At 40.2% G+C, this 14,427-nt stretch overlaps 1 protein-coding gene across 6 annotated transcripts in view; it reads left to right on the top strand.

The window, feature by feature from the left end:
- Positions 1-14,427, top strand: part of ADGRB1 (adhesion G protein-coupled receptor B1) — a 295,088-nt gene that overhangs the window by 262,266 nt on the left and 18,395 nt on the right. For 4 of the 6 annotated variants that reach the window (XM_055705722.1, XM_055705721.1, XM_055705718.1 and 1 more), the window contains 3 exons: positions 7,317-7,488; positions 8,675-8,770; positions 11,488-11,542. In XM_055705722.1, the coding sequence (XP_055561697.1) occupies positions 7,317-7,488; positions 8,675-8,770; positions 11,488-11,542 (323 nt within the window). The remainder of the gene's footprint in view (positions 1-7,316; positions 7,489-8,674; positions 8,771-11,487; positions 11,543-14,427) is intronic. The other 2 variants (XM_055705723.1, XM_055705720.1) reach the window with 1 other exon arrangement.

The raw sequence follows: 14,427 nt of genomic DNA, 5'->3' as shown, positions 1-14,427 counted from the left end.
CTGATTTGATAAGTCTTGACTGCCTCTTTCGGACTCCTGAAAGCACTTGGAATTAGTCCTTAAAATCTTAAAGCGCTTCATAGCTCTGAGTTACAAAAGTCAAATGCTGTTAAATCTCTTCTTAGATGCTGGTGGAGTTAGTTAAAAAAAAAAAAAAAAAGGAAAAGAAAATGCCAGAGCTTTGTTCTGCTGGACAAATTGTTGCTATTTATATAGTTGGCTTTTTTCCCAAAGGTTAAGGTAGGAGGGAGAGTGATGAGGGAAGGTTTGTCTTTCTTCCCTTCCCTTTTTGAAATTTTATTATCTACATCATTTCCAAGTGATGCTAAATATTTCTTTTGATGTCTAAAGTAATCTGTGTAAAATGTGTGAAAGAAGCAGTCTCAAATCTAGACATTTGCAATTTGAAAACTCCTACCTTTAATTAATCTAAACAAAAATAGGCAGCTGAGTGCCAAATCTCAAAATATAGAAATACAAAAGGAAATAAAACCACAAGGTTTTCTCCTTTTTTTCTGAAAACTGAGCCATTTATATAAAATCCAAAATAGTTTAGGGAAGAATGTACATTTCTGAATAGCAACCAATTATCATTAGAAAAAGAGAACAGGAAAAAGAACAGGCAATCACCTCTATTAAGAGCTAGCAGTTTCCATGAGATGCAAAACCTAAACAATATCTCATTTATTTTTCACTGCTGAAGTCATTTACTTACCTTCTGCAACAGTGCCCAGCTGAGATGGTGAGATGGCATTGGTCCAGACACTCATATCACAAGTCTGGAATTAGCAGGTCACTACATGTCCGTTTCCTGTGATGGCAAAGAAATGCTAAACCAGCAGAAGCTTTACAATTAATAAATTAGACTGTTGAGTAGGAGAGGCTTTAAGTTCATAGTAAATTCATTTTGAAAGTAAAACAACCTCAAATCCTTCCCATATTGTTTGACATTGGTCTGTCATAAATCACATATTCTGATTCATCTTCAAATCAGAAAAAAAAGGGGGATATGAAATTCAGATCTCCTACTTACCCTGCTTTTTTTGATTTAAGTGGTTTTATAGAAATTGGAGGGCTCTTTTAACAGGATATGTCTTTTTTTTTTTCTTTTTTCCACCAGCAGATAGAATACTCTAGATGATAAATGCTAGTACTGGCTTTGTTGTTTGCCTTTGTCATGGTTTAACCTGTGGTTTAACTAAGAAGAAAGTTAACTCTATTCCAGCAAAGACCAGGACAGTCCTGAAGTGTTCTGTGTTCTTGTCCTTGCAAAGGGACCACTAATACTTGAATTATTCACTCAGCCCTCATCTACCCTTGTCGTCCATTCCAAATCTACTGCACATAAGGCTGTCAATAAGGCAAAGCCCTGATTATACTTCATACCACTGCCACAATTGTGCTGGCCTTCATCCCAGACACTGGACCAACTTTGCCATTCAGTTTTGAAGTCTTGTCGTATAAATCAGGTGCCATGAGGATTCCTGGGTCCTCTCTGACCTGGCATTCGCCATGGTTGTTTGGTAGAGAGCACATCAAGGTTGTTCCTGCCTTGCTCTTGCTGGGGTTGCTCATGCCCTGTCCAGCTTACCTCCCATAGGTTTCAGAGGCCCATTTCTGGTATAGCATGGCATGGAAGGATAGATCCTTTTGCCCGTTTTTCTTGGCTTTTGGAAATCATAGAAGTTTTGAGCAACTCTTCGTGGTAATATCTGTGTCTAAGAGAGAAGGGGTCAGAGAAGAGGATGTGTAATTGAGGGAAATCAGGGTAAACCACTGATGGAATAGCAGGTAGTAATCATGATAGAAGTGAAAAAATTATGCACTGGAAATTGTGCAATTTCTCATTCTTGGGAAATGATAAAAAGGAAAGCTTTGGATGTCTATGACCTGTTAAGGGTTAGCTAGAATTGACAGGTGTGGGTTAAAAAACCCCTTCCCTTTAGGTTGTTCTGGAGAAGATGCTGGGCATATTGTGCCATTGGAGACTTCTGTTCCCACATTTCCTTCATTTTATTGCTGCCTGTAGGGTAGCCTCAGCCTGTGAAATACTGCCTTATAATTAATTTGCCTTTGCTGCCCATGAAAATTTTTTATTGGAGACAAGGAAAAAATATCTCAGGAGCATGCCATTTCTTTGTACTTGCTGTGAAAGAGGACATCCACTGCAAATACTGGACTGTGATTGGATGGATGGATGGGCGGACAGATGGATGGATGGATGGAATTTCTGCCAGGCCGTGCATTGCTAATATGGACTTGCAAGTTCTGATTATATGGAAATGTTTATCCCAGGACTAAGGCCCTGGCACAATGTACTCTTCTTGCAGACAACCCACCCAAGAGTCAATGTCAGGGAGTCCTCATGACCCTTCTCATGTGTCGTCCCTCTTATGTCATCAGAAGCTCATGTATCAAATCTCCCATCTAAGAGATTTGCTCAAAGTAATTTCAGTCTTAGATGTCAAATTTTCTGCCCATTTCATGGTTCTAAGACTAATATGCATCAGTATTTCCATGCCTGGCTGGTTTTATGAAGGACACTGTTCCTCAAGAGAGTGTTCTCATAGTTCAAGGAATCTGAAATTGTGTGCTTAACCTGGGGATAATACTTGGGCCCTGCAGGTCCTTTCTTGGACTGTCAAACAACAAATTCCCTTAGTAGGGGTGAATACTCAAGCAGTATGCTACTTCATTACCTGCCTGTCTCATTTAGAGGCATTTGATTTCCTGTTCCCCTAGTTGTATGGTTCAGATCACAGCAACTGAGAGAAGAATTGTCTTTTAGAGAAAATAGAAATAATATATTGTGTTTCTGTGTTGCCTGTGCATGGGAAGAGCATGCACAGAGCCCCCTTTTTTCTAGTTACATATTTCCTATCTTGGTTATATGGGCATTGCATTAAAGGGAATTTCTCCCAAACTGTCCCTAAAATTGGGGCAACTCTGTTGCTTTTAGGAGGAATACAAGTTAGAGGAGAGATAAAGCACGAGAGAATAAATAAAGTAAATCCTTGCACTGTGGTTTTCCTGTAGCAGAACTGCTGTGATGCAGGACTAGCGCACTTATCAGAGCAGCGGGGCAGCACATGCCACGCTGTGCAGCATGTAGGAGCCATCCCTTGCCTTATGCGTTGGGTCCATCTACCATCTCCCTTTTCAGAGCTCCTCTCCAGGAGCTCCTTTCTGAATTATAAAGTTATTTTTCCTTCTGCTGTTTCTGTAGCTTATGGCACTGGCTGCCCTGTCTGTGTTGAGTAATGAGAAGAATTGATCACTTACCTCTTTATAATGGCCCTTTACATCTTTGTTGGCATGTCCTGTGTTTCCCTCTGCACTTGCCTTTTGTCAGGGTGCAGGCCTTTTAATCTGTGTTCATGTGGATCTTTGTTTCCAAAACCATTTTTTTGCTCTTTCCATCACTGTCCTCTAAGTGCCATCAGTTTATCCTGTTTCTTTTGTGAGGTTGAAGGCTCTCAAGGCTGCCAGCTAGCTAAAAGAAAAAAACAACAGATAGTTTTTGTCATTTTGGCCAAAGACCATCATCTGCTTGTGGCCAGAGCTGGGGCTGCTTATGGGCTTTCAGAAGGCTGTCTTTGACATGCTAAAGCTGTGGACAGTGTTATCGTGTGGCCATGTCATCACACATCAGTGTAATTACATTTGGTTGCACGGTGCTGTGGCATTGCCATATCCCAAAGTAACTCCCTTCCTTTGCAATGCAGCAAGGAAGGTGTGGTAGGGAGAAACTTGACACTATAACTGTACTGCTGAGTAACACTGTCATGTCATGGTCATCACACAATAAATCAGCAATGTGCTTCCACGATGCAGTGTAATGATCTTCCCTTGATGTTGCTGTCACTTATCATGAGTGCTGTCATATATAGGAGTGTCTGCCAGATCTTGGCATATATCTGCTTTGTCTGAAGCAATACAATTCCTAGATTCATTGATCATAGATAAGCTGTAATGAAGAGTCACTATAAAGCAAATCATAATTTCGTTTCACATCACATGGCACCATAGCATGAAGTTTCTTAGGTCTTATAAGTTATTTCTTTTAAGGATGCACAGTACTTCCTAAAATACGGACAGATAGAAAAGTGGCAGAAGTGTAAATTCTACTATGAATTCAGCTCACAGTAAGTAGAATTAAGGGCAATGTCACAGGAAAACCACTTATCTTCCCCTGAGTTTACTTCTAAAATTTCAGTCTTTATGTTTTGGGTTTTTTTTAAGGGGACTTTTTTTTTAATTTAATATTCCAAAAGATAAGCAGAGCTCTGAAAGTGAGGTTAGAGTAAGCTACATTCCTGTGACCTGTTGCCATCTGCTGCCTGAGAATAAAGATTATGCATTGTCAAGCAACATTTCCATAATGTTTTTAAGGGATGAATATTGTTGACAAAGCATCTGCAAAGTGAATCACAAAGAGAGCAGAAAGGCCATACTCTTACCTGATATAATTCAGTGCAACTCAGTTGGGATTTATTCCAAATGAATATGTGGCATAATACTGTTTTCATAATCTGAGTTGGAGGGGCAGATGGTGTTTTCATCCTCTGGTTGGAAGGGCAGAGATTTAAGTGGTGATTTAAGGTTGCTTGTGTTGGGAGCAGTAGTGAAGTCCATCAGGATGTCTTGACTCAGAAGGAAGTTGAATAGTTTGCCCATATGGAGACACACAGAGCAAGGGGCTGGGAAGGACTCACTGAGTCCAGCATGAAGACAGCGGGAGCTCTGAACGGAGGCCGCTGTCATTACAGATTGTTGCATCTTTGCTCTGGATAGCAAATAGGCTCCAGCGGTGCCTTGTTAAAGCAGGGTGCCTGCATAGTTTGTTTAAGCAGGTTTTGAAGACAGGGATTGAAATCTAACCATTTGCTAAAAAGAATCATAATTTATCTCCTCACAGCATCCCTTACAACCCCAAATCCACACCTAAATCTTGGATCCAGATCCAAATCATTGTCAAACTGATGTTGCAGTTCTTTTCAAGAATGGAAAAGCTATCCAAATTTAGATGGCTGGTTCAGACCTGTGCTTTACAGGCCAGATCCATTCTCAGATGTGTCTGTCAGGTTTTTTGTTTGCACATTGGTGGTAGTGTATATTAAGTGTATATACAGATTTGTGTATATTAAGAGTGTTCTGGGAGACAAGATAATTCCAGGAAGCAGAGTTGCCTGGTACAGACCTTTTCTAGCAGCCTCTATTGGCTTTGCCAGTTTTCAGCAATCGCAATTGCAAGTTGCTACTGGAATGACTTCATCTACCAAACCACATATCAGCATGTTGTGTTTGCTGATGCTTGCATGGAAGACACATCTAGAGTGGCATGTTATGGAGCAAGTCTTATCTTTTCATTTGGCTTTTCTGCCTCTCTTGAGTTTTTTTACTGCACTTAATTGCTTACCCAGTTTTATTAATGCACCACCGCAAATGACAGCAAAGAGAGATTTCAGTATAATGAGGCAGATTTCAGAGGGCTGAGGGAGAAGTGGAATAAAAATGTCTGTTTAGGAGTTGTTTGGTTGAGGGCTGTCTGGCTGATGCTTTTTAAAAATTATTATTTTAAGGTAATACATTGAAATTATAGTTCATATTTGACATTGAAGAACATTCAATTTGTCATCCTGTATAAAATCACAAGGCATCAAATTATGTCACGGCCTTTACCTTACATAGAAGTCTCCTAACGCTTCTTTAAGTCGAAAAGGAAAAAAAAAAAAAAAAGTATATTCCACTTACCTGCTCCGTTAAGTAAATTGCGTTGCTTAATAATACCACTAAGGAACACATCTGAGTCTGGACAGGTTGTATAAATATTTGCAATTAGAGTATCGATATGAGTATAAAAATAACCTGTCATTTCAGTATGTGGTCATTACAGCCGAACAGATGTAACAATCCTTGCAAAACACTTAAGTGAAGCCAGGGCATTATATCCTGATGTCCATACCTGTGTCCAAGCTCCAGCTTTGTTCAGGTAAAACTCTCACTGAGGTCTGTGAGAGCAGTACCTGGATAACCAGCAAGTAAACATTGTTAAAAACTTGATCATATCTCAGAAAATGGTAAGCAAGTCCCATGTAAGTACTGTAAAGTGTGTGCCATGATATCTGTCCTGTAATTTATGGTGTTACTTGTACTTGTTTCTTAGTATATAGGCTAAGGTTTTCTATTCTGAAAAATCTTAAAGCTTAACTTGTTTTTCAGCTTATGCATAAGTCTACTTAATTGTTTGATGAAAGTCCACGGAGAAATTCTCCTGGTACTCCTAGTGCACCAGTTCTGCCAAATATTTAGGATGACTGACAGCTTAAAATCTCCCTAGTAATCTGTTAAAATTGCTTGGGACCCTTTTTGGTCAGAGAACAGAATGACTAAATAGTCCACGCGAACACAGCTGCTTTCCCATTTCTGTAGCCATCATTCATGGATAAAGTGGCGATTCATAGGGCAGTGCTTGCATTACAGAAAACTGTTTTGTCTGGTTTTCAGTCTTGTGAATTAAGAAGTGGCTTGAATCTGAAGTTATTTTAATCCAGAATGTCCACCCAAGAATAAAATTATTTACAATAATTGCTAAAAATAAAAACAACTGTAATTTCTTTTTTAAAGCATTCAGCTGGGGAGATCACACAAAAAGGAGAAATTTTTCTGTTCACAGAAAATTTGGATCAGGTATCAGTTCTCCTGATATTCATTGATGTAGTGTTGTAGGGACCATCAGCTGTAGAGTAAGGGACCAAGAGCAAAATACCAGTCTTCACATCAGCTCTATGCTTGTCCGTTTTAGTCACTTGAAACCGTGACACATGTCCCCAGTGTTGGTGTCTTCCATGTGCTGTGGAAGTCCAAGTGTCTGTAACCCAAGTACCAACAGGCATCGTGACAATCCAGTCTCTGCTGCAACTGTTCCCCTTCCCTTTGGCAACCTACAGTGATTGTATTTTGTCTCCCCTCCTTGGGAAATGCCAGATTTGTGGACTAGTGGCATAGAGTGGGAAGGGTGTGAAAGGGGGAGTGAGGTATCTGCATCCTTCCTCCCTACCTCAAGTTTTATGCATGACTGCACCATTGAAATGTAGTCCCTCCCGTAGAAATGTGTCACCTGTTTTGGTAGCGTGAGTGTGCAAAGCATCTTCCTGCTTCCCTGTGACAGGGACTCAGAAGACATCTAGCACAAGTATTTGTTTGCTGAAGAAGTCTTCTGAAGCCCCATGGGATCAGGAGGCTGAATTAGCATCCCACGTGGAAGTGCGTGAGGCTGAAGTGGAACTGAATTCTCTTTTCCTCTCCCTTGACAGGGCATCCCTTTGGAGCTCCTGCGTGGTCCTACCTCTCCTGGCTCTCACCTGGATGTCTGCAGTTCTGGCAATCACAGATCGGCGTTCAGCACTTTTCCAGATCCTGTTTGCTGTCTTTGACTCATTGGAGGGCTTTGTCATCGTTATGGTCCATTGCATACTGAGGCGGGAGGTGAGAAGAATGAGTCGTTCTCTTTTATATAATCAACACACTTCCCGTAGAAAACATCTGAAAAATGTCCAGTCAGCCTGGTAGCTTCTCTCATGCCACAAATTTTTCCCTTTGTGTAGACAGTGACCACAAAAACGACTGTGACAGTATCGGTCAGAGGGAAGGAGAGATGAATCGATGGTTGTCATGCTGAGTGTGTCGCAGAATGGAATCTGGGGGAACAGTCTTAGATTAGCTAACATGTCAGGCTTTGCTTGTTTAATACCAAAATAAATATTTCCAGAATGTTTACACCCTGCCTCTGAAAACGGAATATTAAGGAAAACAATTAGTTTGTTTGATATCAAGAGGGGCAACTTACACTGAGATTTACAGAATGATTGTATGTTGGCATTAGCACCTAGATATTCAAGCGAGAGAGTAAAGCTGGCAATAATCAAGCAAGGAAATTGAGTAAATTCTCTCCAACCTCCCTGTGGAGGTTTAAAATAGTAAATTATATCAGGGAAGAAAAGGACGAGTCTTTTATGTTTCTTTTATTCTTTTCATCCTACTGAGTGGATAGACTATTAATAACAGAGACAGGAAGGGTTGGGTTTTTTTCAATATTCATTTTATCTTCTTACAGCTTCTTTAAATTAAGTAAAACAGATTAATTTCTTATGTCAGGCCAATGAAATCAATGGAATTACACCACTAGCTTGGCTGAGACTCCTTCAACTAATTGCATTATGAATATGGGCCAGTATTTAACTCCCATTTTAGTCACTGCCATTTTTTTCCCCATTGATTTCAGTGAGGTTCATATCAGTCATATATTATGGCTGATAAAGGATCATAAACAGACATTGTAGACCCCAATATAGCGATTTATGCAATAACATTTATTGTAAATCTATTGCAAGCTGCAAAATAGAAGATTTTTAGATTCCTGATCATATAAATCAAGGAACTAGAGGTGACCAATGCAGTACCCAGGATACCTGTAAAACCTTTGATTTGTTCTGTTAGTCTGTGAGATATGTAACATCTAAGCCATTTTAAATGAATACCCGAACGCTACTAAAGTAGTATCCATGTTCTTTTGATCTACCAAGGACTTTTTTTCTCCTCCCTTCAGCAGAATTTAATATGATTTGGTATTTCTCTCTGACTCTGACTTTTGCAAATCCACTTGTTCCTGCAGGTCCAGGATGCTGTGAAGTGCCGAGTAGTAGATCGTCAGGAAGAGGGCAATGGAGACTCAGGGGGGTCATTTCAGAACGGACATGCTCAGCTAATGGTAGGGAAAACTACCACCTAGTCTGTTATTAATGGATCTATGGGCATTTTTAACTCCTAACTGATAAACAAAGGGCTCCATCCGTCATATATTTTGCAATTGTCATCCTTTTTTTCCCAAAACATTCTATGATTCTGATTCTACGATTAAACCTGTGCTTGAACAAACAGCACTTAGCATAGGCTTTTTCACACAAGTCTGGTTTCTTTTCATTGTAATATTAAGGGGCTCAGACTTACACACGAGGTTGTGCAGGCATCTTGGTAAGATCCTTTCTTTCCTGGAAAATACAAAGCCAAAATATACCTCCCAGCTCTTCCAGACCTTTTCATCCCCATCACACTGCCTTGTCCTGGCTGGAGCTAGGAGGCAGTAGTTTAATACTGTTTTAGTCACAGAGTGTTGGGTCATTATTATAAAGATGCTGTCTCAAAGGGATTTGTTTCTCTCAAAAGCACACTTGTTTACATTGCTTCGCTTGGATTACAGTTTAAGCACTGAAAACCTTGGTCCTATTGTGTAAGTCCTTTACAAAAAGCCTAGATAAGGCTGTAGAAGAATAAATTATAAGAAATTGTCTTGCATCTGCTTTATTAGTGTTATGATGTAGATGATACAAGAGGCATTTGATTTCTGAGGTTGGAGTAAGGACATCAGGACAATCACAAGATTTGAACAGATTCCAAAAATGTCTAGTTAATATTAGACCCATATCATAACCCAAAGGTATTTTTTTTGCAGTCACTCCTGTGCTAAGTAGCTTGTGCTTGGGAACAAGGTCTCTTCTCAACCACAAGCACAAGACACCGAGACATCAAGAGAGATATATAATTCTACCTGACCTCACAGGTGTTTGTTAAAAACAAGTGCCTGATTTCTAATTTAAATGCGTAGTCTTCTTATTTTCGGACAGGTTTGCTATGCCTATTTATGCATAATTAGAAAGCCCCTTGCATGCCTAGTACTTTTTCTCCTTCAATAATAGCATAATCATATCAGTCTCAATCTTCCGTTCAATAAGTTAACACACTGAGTTTTTTTATTCTCCCACTGTAAGACATTTCCCTTCAAATTATTTATATAACCCTTTTGCACATGCCCTTCAGACACTCACCATCCTATTAAAATGTGGATGCTATATTTGTTACTCTATTGTCACCATCCCAAGCCCTATATTCTGAAGTTCCCGATTTTTGTCTAACACCCAGTTTTGATTCATTATCAACCACCTTGCAAAGTTCTGTGTCAACTACAAGTTTTTTAGCAATGTATTTAGCAAAGCATTTACTTCTGCACTGTTGATGGATGTATGAAGTAGAGAGCTTACCATCAGTTTCTTCACATTCAGGCACAAAAAGGTCTGCAAACTAGACATGAATGATGACTCTGCACTGATATTTTTAGAGGGGTACAATGTTACTGTATAGCGACTGAGTTCTAAAATAACCAAAGAAATCAAAAACTTTGCAGGCTGGCATTTTTGCTGTTACCTTTTGCAGTAATCTCCAAATCTGCCCAAAAAGTGAAAAGAAGCTTAGCTGAGTAGAACTGTTTTCCACAAAATCTTGTTGACTGGTATTAAATATAAACCTATCTTTTATTTATCGGTAGAACTAATACAGGCTGTTTGATTACTTTTTTTCTGGAACTCCTATCATGAAAATGAGATTATATTTTTCTGTGTCATCCCACTTGCCCATTTAAATGTTAGTTCAGTCTCATTTCTCTTCCATTCTTTCCAGATTTATTTGATATCTCAAATAATTTACTAAGAAATTAGCCTCAAGAAGGTTGAGCTAATTCCTCAAACAGCTCTTCAAAAACTCTTGGATCTCAAACTGCTAATATGAAAGTGTTTATCACAGGAGGGGTGGGCATTTTTTTTCCCCACACTCTTCATAGTATTAAACTGGAATGCATTTAATCACATTAATACAATTATATTAAGTGTCTTCTTTGTGAAATGATACTAGAAATAATCAGTGAACTCTTCTCCTTTTTGCTAGTCTGTGGCCTTTCTATTACTCCATGAAAACTCATGACCCACTGTGACTCAGTGTATACAGTTCTTTGAAATGTTATCTGCTAAAAGCTTTAGAAAAAGAACTAATGCATACTGGGAGAAGAAAGGAGTTTCACTTGAGTGTACAGACAGCTTGAAAAAGTTATTCAGCCTTTGTACCTGCAAGGACCATTGATTTTATATGTTGAGTTTCAGAAGCAGAGGCTTGTTTCCACTTCATGTGACTCGGTGATAGATCACAAGAAAGCCCAGTGGGTATGGAGCATTCTCAGCGGCATCCCCAATCCTTAAAATGATTGGAGGGGAATCCACTTAGACTAAGTGTAGGGTGATGTATCCAAGGCAGATCAGGCCAGGAACCTGTCCCCTCTTTTTTAGGAATGTGCATAAACATTTTCCAGGGATATATTTTCATCTGGCAGCACAGGAACTAGCGTATGGACGACCAGATGAATCTAGTTGAAAAGCAACGCTGCAACTTTACCACTGCCTGAGGTTCAAAAGCCACAAGTGGAAAAAAGTGGTCTGTTTATCATGTTTCAAAAATCCAAGCAAAACGTATTTCCTCCACTCTTCTGGCAATGGTCGTGTCTGCCTCACTAGTTAAAGTGGAGTTTTGCATTTTCCAAATGGCTTTCTTGCCCCCACGCCACACCCCCTTTTGATGACGTCCTTTGTGTTCTCTGTCTTTCAGACCGATTTTGAGAAAGATGTGGATATGGCTTGTAGATCAGGTGAGCACATCACAGGTGAGAATCAACAAGTGACCTGGTTTGGGGATTGAACTAGGCCATTTTTTTTTTCCTTTCTGTTTTATTTGTGTGTGTCTTAGTGGTTTGCATGTACTTGTCTGAGCTGCCCTTACTCTGAGCCCTGGCCAAAAGAAAGCAACATCCCTGATTCTCCTCTATGCTTTGCTTAACCCATTTCCCTGTAGCTCTTTTGGCTTTTTAACTAAGATTAAGCCTCACCTCCAAAGTATTATTTCCTACCTATGACCCATGTAACGCAGTGGCAGAGAAGAGTATCAAGGAAGAAGAGATTGGATCCATCTCTTCCTACTGTGGTCCTCCTTTGCTTTAGCAAGCCCTGCCCAAGGGGCTTACACCGGTCACACCAACCTCAGAGAGCTGAAGGTCTGGAATGTGGAGAGCCTTCCCACCACTCCACCTGGCTCCATGCGCACTTCTAGTGCAGTTGGAAGTTGCCTGTACATAGGGAGGTGGGTCAGGTCTCTCTTTTGCCTGCACCTTTCTGCTGTGTGTTCAATCACACACATTCATGCTGATCCTGAAGATCTGCATGAGTTGACAGTCCCTTTCTGCAATAATCCCCTTTTTTCTCAGTCCTCGGGGGTGTCTGCGCTGTCCAGATTCTCCTTTGATACCTGTTTGTCTCTGCAGGTTTCGTCCTCTCCTGCTCCTGGCATGCCTGACCATTTGGCTGGGTTTTGGGTGGTTTTTTTTCCTTACCTTTTGTAGATATTTAGGCTATCCTTTATCCTCCCAGACTTGACTGCTCTCCCAAGCAAGAGAAATACCAGCTTGCTTGGCGCTTCCGCGTAATTCATATCTTCCAAACCAGGATCTCCCCTAGTCAAGGACAGTACATTCTTCGTTCAGTTGCTTGGGAAAGCTTCTGTCTGTCTCTTTCCTTCTTTCCTTCCTTTCTTCCTTTCTTCCTTTCTTTCTTTCTTCCTTTCTTCCTTTCTTTCTTCCTTCCTTCCTTTCTTTCTTTTCCTTTCTTCCTTTCTTTCTTTCTTTCTTTCTTTCTTTCTTCCTTCCTTCCTTTCTTTCTTTCTTCCTTTCTTTCTTTCTTCCTTTCTTTCTTCCTTTCTTCCTTTCTTCCTTTCTTTCTTTTTCTTTCTTCCTTTCTGCCTTTCTTCCTTTCTTCCTTTCTTTCTTTCTTTCTTTCTTTCTTTCTTCCTTTCTTTCTTCCTTTCTTCCTTTCTTCCTTTCTTCCTTTTTCTTCCTTTCTTCCTTTCTTTCTTTTTCTTTCTTTCTTTCTTTCTCTTTCTTTCCTTCCTTCCTCCTTTCTTTCTCTCTTCCTTTTTTCTTTGTTTCTCTCCTTCTGTTTCTCTGTACACATCTACCTGTCCTTTCATTTACCTTTTTCTTTATCTAATCTATCATTTATCTATCTGCTTCTAATGTATTTTATCTATAATTCATCTTTCTCTCTATCTTGCAATCACTTATTTATCTCTGTCCTCAGCTGTCTGTCTTGCTGTAGTTATTTATGTATTTCTATCTCTGTCAACATTTATCTCTGTCACTGTGTTTCTGTGTATTGTCTATCACTGTCACAATCATTTATCTATCTAATATCTATCTATATCTTATTTATGTTTTCCTGTCCTTCTCTCTGTCTCACTCCCTTTCCCTATGCTTATCACAGTCACAGTATATTTATCTCACTTATCTCTGTGATATCTTATTTCATGGTCTCTTTCTGTCCATTTATCTTTTTTCAGGGTCTGTCCATTTTTTCTTTTCTGTTTCTCTGTCTCACACTCTCTAATCTAATTTTAGCTGTCTCCCTTTTCTCATTTGTCTTCCTTCCTTTTCCGCACCAAAGATCTCAGTTAAAAAAAAAAAAAAAATCACGTGTGGAAAACATGCGTGTGAGACCACGCCTGACTTGAACGCATGTTCAATGAACGTGCATTCAGGCTGGGTGTTGGCACACACAAACAGCTACACAACCAGCAGCCCACCTTGAGTGAGACACCAAGGCAGACCCTGGGCTCCTGCAGTAAAGAAGCCTTTCTGGACCTGCGACCCAGCTTCTTGCTCCTCCCAAGTTGAGCTTCCCAGAGGAAAGGGAGGAGCTGACTGCTTTCACATGACTTCAGGGCAGAAGCCGCTGGATCAGCAGCTTGTTAACAGCCTAGGCTTCCCTTTCTTTGCCAGCATACAGCTACACAATTTGTTTATTGATGTCTGCCTGAAGAGATATTCCTGCTCTTAAAACTGTTAGTATGTGCCAAGCCGTTAGTAGCAGTCCCCATTTCAGAGGCCTTTCTATATGGTGCATCATCTATGCATTCTGCTTATTGAATAATAAAAAATAGAAATCTGTCCATTGGTTTCTGGCCATCATTGCTCTTGGAGGCACCAGCTCTCGTGTTATGACAGATGGGAGATGTGCCTGATACCACTCATAACCTCCTCACTTAGATTCACTGATAGGATCGGGTCCACAGCTCAGTGTTGAAAGCTCACTCCACTCCATGCTTGGAGACTGCCAAGTGCAAACCTCTCCAAACCTACTTTCTGCAACTGACATGAGCATGGAGAAGAGCCTGGATCAATAAACCTTACTGACACTCCCAAATGAAGGGTTTGACTTCAGTAACATCATCCCGCGGTGTATGCTGTGAATACGCTGCAACGCTCTGATTTATCCTAGCATGTCCTCTAGCAATGTCAAGATGACCACGGCTGCCATAGTTACACCCATTGTGATTAGCTTTAAAAGGTTTTTAAAAGTTCTTTTCTTCTTCTTGGTATCCTTGTCATCCTGCTCTGCCTGCTCTGTAGTCTTTGAGGGGAGCTTTGTTCTTCCGGTACCCATCACTCCCAGTATGAATTGGCGGAAAAATTAGTGTCCTCAGTCCCATGGGATGCCTGTG

Source organism: Falco cherrug, chromosome 3 (assembly GCF_023634085.1).
Source record: "Falco cherrug isolate bFalChe1 chromosome 3, bFalChe1.pri, whole genome shotgun sequence".
In the NCBI taxonomy this organism is placed as follows: Eukaryota; Metazoa; Chordata; class Aves; order Falconiformes; family Falconidae; genus Falco; species Falco cherrug.
The sequence above is the reverse complement of the archived record's forward strand: the minus strand, read 5'-3'. Positions and strand labels throughout refer to the sequence as shown.